At 29.6% G+C, this 13,193-nt stretch overlaps 2 protein-coding genes across 3 annotated transcripts; both read right to left on the bottom strand.

Moving 5' to 3' along the window:
* Nucleotides 1-1,505: 1,505 nt before the first annotated feature.
* Nucleotides 1,506-4,159, bottom strand: LOC130799981 (uncharacterized). Of its 2 annotated transcripts, XM_057663295.1 has the most exons (3): nucleotides 3,982-4,158; nucleotides 3,752-3,830; nucleotides 1,506-2,095 (listed from the first exon to the last, which is right to left on the bottom strand). In XM_057663295.1, exon 3 carries the CDS (start codon nucleotides 2,003-2,005, stop codon nucleotides 1,610-1,612), a length of 396 nt encoding a protein of 131 aa, XP_057519278.1. In that variant the 5' UTR covers nucleotides 2,006-2,095; nucleotides 3,752-3,830; nucleotides 3,982-4,158; the 3' UTR covers nucleotides 1,506-1,609. The 2 variants fall into 2 exon arrangements, with proteins under 2 accessions (XP_057519278.1, XP_057519279.1); XM_057663296.1 differs by having other exon boundaries at nucleotides 1,506-3,830; nucleotides 3,982-4,159.
* A 1,764-nt stretch (nucleotides 4,160-5,923) lies between these two features.
* Nucleotides 5,924-7,347, bottom strand: LOC130799982 (protein SRC1). Its single transcript, XM_057663297.1, has 2 exons — nucleotides 6,820-7,347; nucleotides 5,924-6,146 (listed from the first exon to the last, which is right to left on the bottom strand). The coding sequence occupies exon 1, from the start codon at nucleotides 7,176-7,178 to the stop codon at nucleotides 6,837-6,839; it is 342 nt and encodes a 113-aa protein (XP_057519280.1). The 5' UTR covers nucleotides 7,179-7,347; the 3' UTR covers nucleotides 5,924-6,146; nucleotides 6,820-6,836.
* Nucleotides 7,348-13,193: the final 5,846 nt, after the last annotated feature.

The following is a 13,193-nucleotide window of genomic DNA, read 5'->3' as shown; positions in this document are numbered from 1 at the left end:
GAAAAAAGAGATCATATAGACACGACAATTGAGGGGTAATAATGAAGGGGGCGGTTCAAACGAGAATATACCGGGTGTAATAAGAAAAATGGGAGGAGTTATGAGGGTTTATTAAGAAAAACAAATTTCAAAAATAGAAAGTATTCTAAAGTGGACAAACATATGAAACTACCGTTATAATAAGGTAGAAAAACATAAAAAAACGGATGGAGTATTTATTTGATTTTCAATAATCCCAATTATTTTTTAATATTGAATAACCTCAATTCTGGAGTATTCTCGTGGAACATATGTTGCCTGCTCCCTCTTATTTTTTCTATTTGTTCCATTTACAATTTGGTTACTACTCCATTTATTAATTAATCACTTTTAAATTTTTATTTTTCTTAATCTATAAGTTTAATATAGTCATGTGGGATTTTATTTCATTAGTCTCAATGCAAAAGACTATTGATATTAATTTTTCATAATTTTTAATTTTACACAATTAACAATATTAAGGATTAAAATATTGTCTTAATAAATATGAAAAAGATTAGAACAAGTAGTTTAAATAGAGCGGAGTACTCCTATTACTTTTCAGCAGAGTAATAGAGGGGTGGGGGTTGGGTGGGAAAAGGAGGAACATGTCCACAGGGTAAGGAAAATGCGAAACAAATAAGCAAAATTAACAAAAATAAAATAAAATAAAGAGATTCAGGTAAATTTAATTTCAAAAATAAATGTCTTATGTCCGAGCCTAAGGTTAGGTTAGTTCGCAGTTACTAACAGCGAACAAAAAACTGGTTAAAAAATAGTCAAAATTGTTTATTCGCAGTTATTAACTACGAACAAAAGGGAGACAACGTCATACCGTTAAAAGGAACAAAAAGTGAAAATTATGTTTGTTCGCAGTTAGCAACTGAGAACAATTATTTTTTAATTTTTTTTCCCTGCTAATATTATGATACTATCACCCTTTTGTTCGCAATTAGTAACTACGAATAAACAATTTTGTCTTTTTTTGAAAATTTTTTTTTGTTCGCTATTAGTAACTGTGAACTAGCTAATCTTAGGATCGGACATAAAAAAGCTTATTTTTAAAAATAAGTTTACCCGAAGTTCTTTTTTTTTTTTTGTTAATTTTACTTATTTGTTTCACATTTTCACAACGTACAGGGGATGAGGTGGGTAAGGGAGGGCTAAGTGAAAATAGAACCAACATATTTCCTGAAAAATTATACTTGCTCTCGACCTAAACGAGAGCCTATTCTCCACCAATATATCTGGAGAATAAGCTAGTGGTGTGAATTTCACTTGTATAAGGACACAACCAAAAAATTCATCAAAGCCTAAAGAGCTTGCTTAGATTCCATTAAGCAAAAGCATGATTTAGACAACAAAATTAAAGTATATCATCATCATCATACCTTAGTATCCCGAGCAGGGCATGAGCAGGATTTGGGGAGGAGAGGATGCAGCCAAAAAGTCCCTCGCTCAAGAAAGATCCTCACAAAATCGAAGTATACACAACGAAAATATACTACTATATATAAAAAAAATAAAAATGCAGTAGTCTTATCTTTCCTGTTTGCTGTTATTGGTAGCAGCCATTTACAAATAGCAATATCTACTGGTTGGGCACTTCACAGAGATCAACTAGGCCTTCCAATACAATAAGTTGATCCAAGAGCTGAAGCTTCTCATCTTCTAGACTCTTAATCTCGTCTTCCGCCTCTCTCAACTCACTTCCCAAGCTGCAGCTCTCCTCCTCTAGCAGCAAGAACTTGCGTCGAAGAGCCATATACTCGTTTCCGACATTTGAAGCGTCTATCTGAGCCGAAGACTTTGATCTCTCTTGTGGCCGATACAACATTATGTCATTCTTCATGCCTTTTCTGGATGTTTTCTGTGTGCTTCTCAATGGAAATGGCAAAGTTGCTGCACCATCTTGTAACACCCTCATATAATCTTCTGTTACTTTTGAAGTCATCGGCCTCTGTGACCTCTGCTTTCGAGAGTTCATCTTGGGATCTTGAATTCTTTTCAGAAAAAAGTTTAGGACTTGTAGGGACTTAAAGCAATCAGATTTAATAAGGAAACTTCGCGACGCAACCTAAACAGCAAAAATTACAAGTATTACGCATAAATAACAGTTAACTTCAGAGAGTTTAAGGTAAACAAACCCGTTCGCAAGAATCTAATGGTTCATGAGCAATAGGCACACAGTATACTATTTGTTGAAGACATGGATAACCCAAGTACAGTTCACTAGTAAGAAACATGAGCAACAACTTTTGTTTCAGAGAGCAAACTGCAGATTAAAATCGTCATTACAATTGTCGACCAAAACCTTGCCAAATGCCAAGCATTCGCACAGAACATGCAACATCAATAATTATTGAAAGATTTTATATTTACTCCAAGACTCTAATTACAGCCCCCAATAAGCTTTTGGTTTAGTTATCCTAACGGGGGCATTTGGTTCCAAAATTTGTACTGGTTACATCAGGTGCAAAATTGTATAGGGTTGGGACGTAATATACGATGTAATACCAAGTGTTAGATTTGGTTCGTATGATCATGCTGTGGAGGATATAGAATCCAAGTATAGAAACTAAGGCAATCATGAAACTTTAAGTATAGAATCTAAGGCAATCATGAAACTTTAAGTATAGAATCTAAACCAATCATCACTCAACAAAGCAATTATGAAACTCAAATTTAAGGACTCCCTGGAATCAAAGCCAAGAGAAGTATACTTCAGCAATCTCATGTTTTGAGCTTAATTATGTGATGTAACACCAAGTGTTAGATTTGATTCATATGATCATACTGTGGAGAAGTATAGAATCTAAGTATAGAATCTAAGGCAATCATGAAACTTTAAGTATAGAATCTAAACCAATCATCACTCAACAAAGCAATTATGAAACTCAAATTTAAGGACTCTCTGGAATCAAAGCCAAGAGAAGTATACTTCAGCAATCTCATGTTTTGGAGCTTAATATGTGATGTAATACCAAGTGTTAGATTTGGTTCATATGATCATACTGTGGAGGAGTATAGAATCTAAGTAGTAAGTATAGAATTTAAGGCAATCATGAAACTTAAAAGTATAGAATCTAAACCAATTATCGCTCAACAAAGGCAATCATGAAACTCAAATTTAAGGGCTCCCTGGAATCAAAATCAAGAGGAGTATACTACAGCAATCTCATGTTTTGGCCTTTGTGAAGAACTACATCAAGATGAAATCTTAAATCTGGACCTATAACTAGAGAACAATTCTAAAACAGAACCAGCAAATGGAAAGAATCATAATTGTTCAGGCAAGGTGGGTTCTTAATTAAAAAAGAGTTTACATTCACCCATTTAGGGGCTTAATTTAGTTGGAACTGAACCAAATTTGGTATAGGCCAGCCTTTTACTGCCAAACCCAAATTAAAGAGCCCAAATAACCAAATTTGCTTCACCTCATGACAATTTCAAATAAAATAGTTGATTCAATAGACATATGTATGACAAAGAACCAAAACAGAGCTGCGTATGGAATTGAAAACCCTAAATCTACCCCATGATCCAAATCTAAAAGAATGGATAAAAATTAGAGTGTATGGAAAAGCACAATCAATTCACCATAACGTTACAACACAGAATTTATACATGTCTTTGATTGTCATAATGGAAGTCGATCTTAATGCAAACAACACTCTGAACCCTAAATCAAATGATTGGAAACGCAAATTGAAGTAAATAAGATAAAACAAACCTAAAGAAGACAGGTAATACTCCAAATAAATTGTGGATCAACTGATTAATCGAAATTCCTCGAAACGAACCCTAAAAATCTGAATCAAAATTAAAGAAAAACATAAGATCCAATATTTAATATATAAAAAAATAAAAATAATAAAAAAAAAATAAAAATAAAAAAACTAGTTATGAATAAGATTGTGAAGGAAGAATGTAAACAAATAAAATAGGAAGTAGGAGTAGAACCTGGATGCTTAGAGAAAAAATAAAGTGAGAGAGTTAGGGTTTCAGAGCCTTATGTTTTTGATCATCAATGGCGGATCAATATAACAACACTCGTGTTCCTGCGGTAACAGCGAGCAACTAATTTATCGTCTGCGTCACTAGTAAATTTAAGGGGTTAGTTTGACTAGTTAGAATATATATATATATATATATATATATATATTAATTTTAAATGAGACCATCTCTATTGAACTGACGGCTAATTATATAGGTCTATCTCATGGTGAGACATGCTGTAATAAAAAATATATCAAAATTTATACTTGTTGTATTATCATGGTATTTTTATTTTATTTCAAATTTTTATGATCAAAATACATCAAATATGAGTATAGGTATATGATGATTTTGTCTTATATGTACTCTTTAATATATATTTATATATTCTATATCGAATAGAAACTCTGCACAAAGTTATTGATATAAAGATATATACAAATATTATTTTCAAATAACTTATTTGTGATGCCTTAGATTTTACATTCAATTCTTTTATCACAAACTATTACAGTTAATTATTATTTGAACTTCTTATGTTAAGTATATTTGTATAATATATGTGTATTTTTTTAAAAAAATATAAATCTAAAAATTGTTTTTGTTTTTAAATTATATATATTGGCCATGGTAGTCTATCTTACTTTTATTAATGAACATATCATTTATAATCAATTGATCTTACTAAACTAATTAAACTTTTTTTTATTACTAATTATGTCATCATTATTTATTTGTTGAAACCTTTATTCTTTTTAAGACATGGACTATAAATTATGAGGAAATATATCGAAATATGTTATTATGTTAAATTTGGTAAGAATTGAATGAAGTATGTTATTATGATAAGTAACTATTTCTAAATATGTTCTTACCAAGTTTTTTAGAAAAAATTCCATAAATACATTTAAATTTAAATGTCACTCAATTAATAAAAGTATTAACACATGAAAAAAGACATTTGGCAATATTATTAGAGTATGTCATTTGGAATTTTCAAACAAAATTAATATATTGCATGATAAAAGTTGTTAAACTCAATAACACGTGTTGCAATCGTATTTATTATTTTCTCGCAAACAATCCTAAAAAAGATTAATATTCAATAAATCAGAAAATATTTATTTCTTTTGATATTAAGCAACATATTATAGTACATGATAAATTGATGTGTTAAATTATTCTGTATCAAAGATATAATATACCAAAATATAATATTACATTGATTTATTTATAAAAAACTAATAGTAATGATTGAATTAACATATACCGTGCATTTGCACGAAAAGTTAAGCCTACTTTATCTAGGGTCAAAAATGATATTGAATTTTGTATCAAGTAGTCGAGTGACTTAATTAAGTATTACAAATTAATATTCAAAGTTTATGTTTATATTGATGATCAAGTAAGAAGCCTATTACCATACTCGATAAAGACTAAAAAAATATAAACTTGTAATTTATTTCCTATTATATATAATTTTTTAATAGTTAGTGTGGACAAAATATTCTTAACTTTAAGAGTTAACTATTTGTTTGTGAAAATCAAAAGACATTTTGCACAATACTTAATAGCATTTTGTTCTATTTACACTTGTTCATTTCCTTGATTCTTTTTGTCTTGTTCTTTATATGATTACAGGTGTTTTAAATCTTGTTTCCATAAAAAATTTATTTATTTATATCATAAATTTTGAATAATAATAACCTTGTTTATCTTCGTTTTAATATTTTAATAATATTCATGGTTCTTACATATCCTTTATTAACTTCATTTTAACATTTTTATATTTCTTATGATTCACACGTTTCCCACTAATTTTTTTAAAAACATTCTTTTTACCTATTTTTCTTAATATTTTTACTAATTAACAATGGAATAATTTTCATAAGAGAGTAGATCAATATACACAACACACAACAACAATCAATTGAACAAGCCATAGTCTTATCTTACAATAAAAGAAGGAACAAGCTTTTATGAGGGATTAAATAAAGGAAAAAAAAAAGGGGAAAAAAAATTAAGCACATATAATTGTGGAGAAATCTAGTGGTGGTTATACAACCAAATATCAAAGCTCATTTCAATTATTGTCCCTCATTAACTCATACTACATACTCGCCTGCACCCTGCAAAAACAATAATAATGTCATTTAACATAAAATTTACAACATCTAAAAATATAAAAATATCATTAAAAATTTACTAAAAGTGAGTTATATGCCTAGATTTATAAAATAGAATAAAATTTTTAAATTATTATTTTTTCAAAAAATTTTCCATGAACAAAACAATAAAAATTGAAAAGTTATGGTTATTATACCTTGTATTTATAGATGAACAAATCAAATTTTCACCAAATTTCTATCAAGTACTTTGGATTTGGATCAAATTATATTCAATTAATTTGATGAATTTTATATGGAATTAAAATTTGAAAAATCTAATTATGTGGTCGGCACCATAAGGGGCAAGATGGGCCTGTACCCGGAATCAATCCAAAAAATCAAAAACTACGTCTATAATAATATAATTTTATTTAGTAATCAAGGGTTATTCTTCTCGAATCTCAAGATCAATCATATTCAAAATAGATCTAACAATTCGGTAAAACCGACTTTAATTCACGCCCAAAATGAATTTATTTTCCAATGAAAAAAAAAACAATTTTGAACAGATTCGAAACATATTACTCAAAATTTACTGGATAATCTGAACAAATTATCCCGCCTATGCAAACGCCTCATATAACAATTCATGAAATAAAAAATTAGCATAATATTTATAATATAATTGTGATACCTTGTAAATAAGCAGATCTAATCGCTGTCGCTGCTGCTGCTACTACCATCATGGTCATGACCATGCTCTTTCTTCTTCTTATCCTTCTTTTTCTTCTTTTTGTCAGAATCATCATGCTTATGATCCCCATGACCATCATGCTTATGATCTCCATGACCATCATGTTTATGACCATCATCATGTTTATGATCAGCATGACTAGCATCATCATGGCCCACAATCTTAGAGATCAATGATGATCCACCTTCTTTATGATGATCATCTTTCTTATGTTCATCTTTCTTGTGCTCATCTTTCTTATCTCCATGGTGACCTCCAATGTGGAGAGTCTCCCCAATTTTCTCAATTATTCCTGACATTTTTCAGATTAAATTTGATATTCTAAGAGAAATTTAATTAAATAGATTATTTATATGTAATGCTAAGATATGATATGGTGGTCACTATTTATAGGCGCATAAAGAGGATTGCCAACTATTAAAAAAATATAAAAAAATCTTAAAAAATCCACTCAAAATTGGTCATATTTGTTCAAAACATATCCTTTGATTAGATATTGAACCGAATTTGTAATCGAATCCGATTTGATGACCCAACTTAAAAGTTGATTCATGATTATGTAAAAATCAATGTGGATGCAGAATCGATTTTAAACTGATCTGAAATATCTGACCTGAAATCAACTCGGTAAACAATATGAACAACTTTAATATTTTTATTTTAGTTCGTCTTATTATATCTTTTTAATTTCCATTTATCAATATAATCTCATTATTTCTACTTTTAGATTCTCTTTCTTATTTCTAACTTCTTATTATTCTTTGTGTCAAAAATTAATGAGTCAAAGCGTCAATAAATATTTGAATAAGTAGTTAATATGAAAAAAGTGTATAAGTTTCAAGATAAAATTAAAAAAATACTCGTAAAACTAAAAATAATACAAATTTAATTTGACTTAAATTTAAAAGTTAGATAAATTGAGAGAATCTTAACCAGCAACTTGTTGGTATTTTTGAGATAAAATTAAAGATTTTCCGCGTCCATTACGTAATTTACTTCACGTGGTTACGCGTAGTCATCTTTAATGTTTTAACTAGAAAAAATGTAAGCGAATGGTTTAACTTTTAACTTTTAATGTTATTCATTACATTCTTTTTAGTTATTTTGTATTTTTATTTTATAAACTATTCTATTCGTTCTTTTTTGGTCTTCTTTGTTTATTTTTTGCACAGTTTTTAAAATAAATTTTAAACTTTAATATTTCTAAATACCATGATAAAAAATTATAAAAAATACATAATAAAAAAAGTATATATTAAGAAAAATCTAACGAGATCTCATATTGATATATTTTATCTTCTAAATATGTCTAAAAAACATAATTAAATTTCTCTATTCTTAAGGTGGAAATTCCAAATGAGAAAAACATTAGAGAATGGAAGGAGTATAATATAATTATTATGTGGAATTTTATTTGATTCGTCTCAATATAAGGAATATTAATATCAATTTATTATGTTATTACTTATACACAATTAAAAATATTAATAATAATTTTAGTACATCAATAAATATACCCAATTTTTAGATGAGATATTTCCCAGGTTTTCCTTTAACAAAAACTAAATGAGATATTTAAATTGAAGAGGAAAGAATAAAATTTTATAAAAATTCAAGTTGATTGATTGAAATTTAAACAATCTGACTCGTTTTCTTAAAATTAAGTAAATTTTAAATTTTTAACGAAATACAATAAATATAACTATACAAGGTACTTACAAGTTAGTAATTACTTTATATCAATAAAATTCCAGCTAGTCTCATACCGTTTCATTACGAAATAGACTTATAATTAACTTATTATTTTTCTAATTAATTACTTTAAAATTATAGATAATCACTTTAATATACTAAATATATATGAATCAGTCCAATAAAATTATTCTCATCAGAAGACTGTCTCATTTAAAAATTTATAATAAAAAAATAACACTAACTCTTTATTGAGATCGTCTCAACGTGAGAAGGTTTCAATTGAGTCAGCCCAAACTCTTTAAAAAAAACAACTTTTTATACAAGTATGAATTTAAATTTTACCATTTTGTGCTAATTAGTTATTTGTATAGGATCATCTCACGATATGACGGTCTCATACTCTCATACAACCAAAATTTGTTGAATAAATAATGGGTGTTGCTATTTTTCGCCACCCCTTTTCATTTTTTCGCCACCCCCCAAAATTACTTAATTGCCCCTGGATTTAAAAAAATTACAAAAATGCCATTGGAGTTAAAACATAATTAATAAATGTAAATCACGCTTAATAACACTATTAAGAATTTAATGCGGATGATTTGTCTATATATATCGAATTCTGAGATGCGTTTGAAGTACGAATTCAAACACGGTACTATCTCTCTAAAAAACTGGTACTATCTCTCTAAAAAGTGGTGAAGAAGTTGTAAGGCGTTATTGGTTGAATATGGCTAACGAAAGTGACTATGAGTCGGATGCGGTACGTAAAACTGTCGTTCGAAAAAAAAAAAAAAAAAAACAAGTCGCACAAATCTAGGCGACTGAACCATGGTTCAGTCGCACAAATCTGGGCGACTAACCCATGGTCCAGTCGCACAAATCTGGGCGACTGATCCATGGTCCAGTCGCCCAATTTTGTGCAACTGGACCAGGGGTTAGTCGCCCAGATTTGTGCGACTGGTTTATTAATTTTTTTTTTTTATTTATTTACGTATTAATGTTTTTTTAAATTATTATTATAATTATTGTTAGTACTATTATTATTATTATTATTATTATTATTATTGTTGTTGTCATTATTATAATTTTTATTGTTGATATTTTTATTTTTTAAATTTTTTAATATTTTAATTTACGTAATTTATTTATTTATTTAATTATTTATTTATTTATTATTGTTATAATTATTATTATTATTATTGTATTTGTTGTCATTATTATTACTATTATTATTATTGTTATTATTTGTCTTGTCATTATTTATTTATTTTAAATGTTTTTAAATTTTTTTATTAACGTAATGTTTTTATTATTATTAAAATTGTTATTGTTATTGTCATTATTAGTTTGATTTATCGTTATCTATTTATTTATTATTATTATTATTATTATTATTATTATTATTATTATTATTGTTGTTGTTGTTGTTGTTGTTGTTGTTATTATTAATCCAATTATTATTATTGTAGTCATTAATGTACTTAATTTATATCATTTCAAATGTGCTGGTCTAATAGGAGCTGGAGGAATAGACTGCACGAACCCAATCTGTCGCAATGCCCGCTCCGGCAAATACACCTCCACAACATCAAAGCAGGTGATACCCCCGATGACTGTGGTGCGTGGGTGCTCATTCAGCAACGCAGCAGCAGAAAAATTGTAGGGAGTCCATTCAACCTGCATACAGGCCAAGTTAAAAAAAATTTCCTGCAAATAAAAAACAACATGCATGACAAAATGTAATGTAAAATACCTGAGTCTCTGTCATTGAGTCCAGAACCTTGCGGAACTCCATCAACCTGTCCAGCTCACGACCTACTTTCTTCGGCGTCCACATCTCCGCCCTAGTCATATTTGGCACATCATCTCGGCGAGGATGAGGGCGGAAAGCGGGGAAGTACTCATAGATCCATGTCTGGAGCAATGTGAGGCATCCAGCAATGGTCTTGCAACCAGCCCTAGATGCCATTCCGAGCTGCCTGTACAAGAACGCCAAGGTCACCGCACCCCAGGCCACGTCCTGTTCATCGTCGTTGACGACAACTATGGGTGAGGTCGCATGCCAGTCCTGGTCTTATCCGCCAACAAGGTAGAGCCGATGACAGCCATGTAGTACGCTGTGGTCTAGGTATCCAAGGCCTGCGACCTATGACACAGTCGCATCAGTTCAGCAACGCTTATGCATCCGCTGGTGAATGAACTTTTACGTCGAAGCTCAGACAGAGGCTCGCCGACCAGATTGGTGATACCAACCTCCCACTCCGCCTCCGAAGGCGCAGCCGACAGAGAACCATCAATAGAAATGCCCAATATGCGTTGCACGTCGTGCAACATAATCGTCATCTCTCCCCAGGGCATGTGAAAGGTGTTCGTATCCGGCTGCCACCTCTCGACGAACGCCGATATCAAAGCAGAGTCGATGTGCTGGTGCATAATGACCGGTAGTTGACCGAGGGAAGTGGAAGGTAGAAAATCGACTAGCTCATCGGACATATCCCTCAGTCCGATGATGGACTCCACCGGTCTCTTCCTAAAACGGCACTCCAGAATCGGAGGCGTACGCTCGGAGCCGTCATAAATAAGTTTAGCTATGTGCCCGCCATAGCTAGGGATTAGTCGCGTATCTCTCGGCCCCCCGGGCTGGGGTGATGTCACTAACCAGTCCGTGTTAGTGGACTGTGAGGGCCTGCCCCGTGGCGGCTCATTATCGACAAAACTTCCTCCTGCACGCTCAGATGCGGCGGAAGAACTCGGGCCGCCAAGGGCAAATCTGCCGTCGGGGCCACGAACTATAGTCCAGTCCAATGGGGCAGGCTCAGGAGCTTGGAACTGAACATCATCAGCATCATTATCATCATCACTATAAACCCCCCAACTACTCTGGAGGCTATCAGCCTGGTCATCAAAATGAGTACGCACTTGGTTCAGCGTACTCGACCTTTGGGCCTCACTGTGTCTGGCCGCCTCTTCCTGCCTAGCCCTCCTAGCAGAACCCGTGACCCCCCTCTCATGCGGGTCCCCTCTGAGTAAGGTAGGCCTAGAACTATTACCTCTCAACAATTGCCTAAAAAAACCCTTTCCTTTTCCTTGATTACCAGCCATTTTCTACAATTTTTTACGGTTTCATTCAATATTATAAATAATAATATTTCTAAAAACATAATAATCATAAATAAAATATGGAAAAAAATAACATAAAAAACAAAATAATTAATTAATAATACAAACATAAACAATTATATAACAACAAAAAATTAAATTATTATTAACTATCACAATAACAGTAATAACATAAAAAAAAATTATATTTATAATAATAATCACCTTTTTTTTAAAAAAAATCAAAAAAATTATTAAGAATAATCACCTTTTTTTTTTCCAAAATTAAGTACAATATTAACATTTTATTAAAAAAAATATATAAAATTATTAATAATAATCATGTTTTTTTTTTTATATTTCAAAATTTAAAATTATTATTCCTAAATAAACGGAAAAAAAAATTTAAAATAAATAAATAAATAAATTATTTACAATATTAACATTTTATTAAAAAAAATATATAAATTTATTAATAAAAATCAGGTTTTTTTTAAAAATTTCAAACTTTAAATATATTTTTCCTAAATATAAGGAAAAAAAAAAAAAATATATATATATATATATATATATATATATATATATATATATATATATATATATATATATATATATATATATATATATATATATATATATATATATATATATATATATATATAATAATCAGTTTTTTTTTTTAAATTTCAATTTTTAAATTTATTACTCCAAAATATACAAAAAATTAAAAAAAAAAAAAAAAAAAGAAAATGAGTCGCCCAGATCCGGGCGGCTGGACCCCGGTTCAGCCGCCTAAAATTAGGCGACTAAACCGGGGTTCAGCCGCCCAGATCTGGGCGACTCATTTTCTTTTTTTTTTTTTTTTCCGTAAAATATAAATAACATATATATACACTTACTAAAAAAAAATTAAATAAACATTACAACATACAAATTTAAACTAATAATTTATAAAAACAAAACATAAACATATATTTAATAATAAATAAAAATAACAATAACAATAATAATAATAAAATTAATGACAACAACATTAACATATATTTAATAATACAAAATTAACAATCACAATAATGATAATAAAATTAATAATAATAACATTAACATATATTTAATATTAACAAAAATAACAATACAATAATAATAATAATTAAATTAATAATAATAAAATTAACAAAATACATACGGAAAAAAAAAATAAAAAAAAAAAAATTGGAGTCGCCCAGATCTGGGCGACTTCTATTTTTTTTTTTTTTTTGATGATTAAATTTAATTAAAAATAACTTACCTCGATTGATAAATCCGGGATTGAACTTAATTTTTGCTCCTAAGTTTTGCTTTTGTATGTTGGTTTTTAGTTGTAGTGAGAGAATTTTTAGTGTGAGTGTGGTTTATATAGAAAATTTTAGGTTTAATGGCATAAATATAATTTTTTCAAAAACCAAGGGCAATATGGTAATTTACTAGGGGGTGGCGAAAAAATGAAAAGGGTGGCGAATTATAAGAATTGGGTAAATAAA

This window comes from Amaranthus tricolor, chromosome 14 (genome assembly GCF_026212465.1).
Source record: "Amaranthus tricolor cultivar Red isolate AtriRed21 chromosome 14, ASM2621246v1, whole genome shotgun sequence".
NCBI classification, from domain to species: domain Eukaryota; kingdom Viridiplantae; phylum Streptophyta; class Magnoliopsida; order Caryophyllales; family Amaranthaceae; genus Amaranthus; species Amaranthus tricolor.
This window is presented reverse-complemented; position numbering and strand designations above follow the sequence as displayed.

Excerpts from the sequence above, each read along its gene's own strand:
- LOC130799981 (XM_057663296.1), bottom strand. The coding sequence starts at position 2,005 with ATGAACTCTCGAAAGCAGAGGTCACAGAGGCCGATGACTTCAAAAGTA.
- LOC130799982 (XM_057663297.1), bottom strand. The coding sequence starts at position 7,178 with ATGTCAGGAATAATTGAGAAAATTGGGGAGACTCTCCACATTGGAGGT.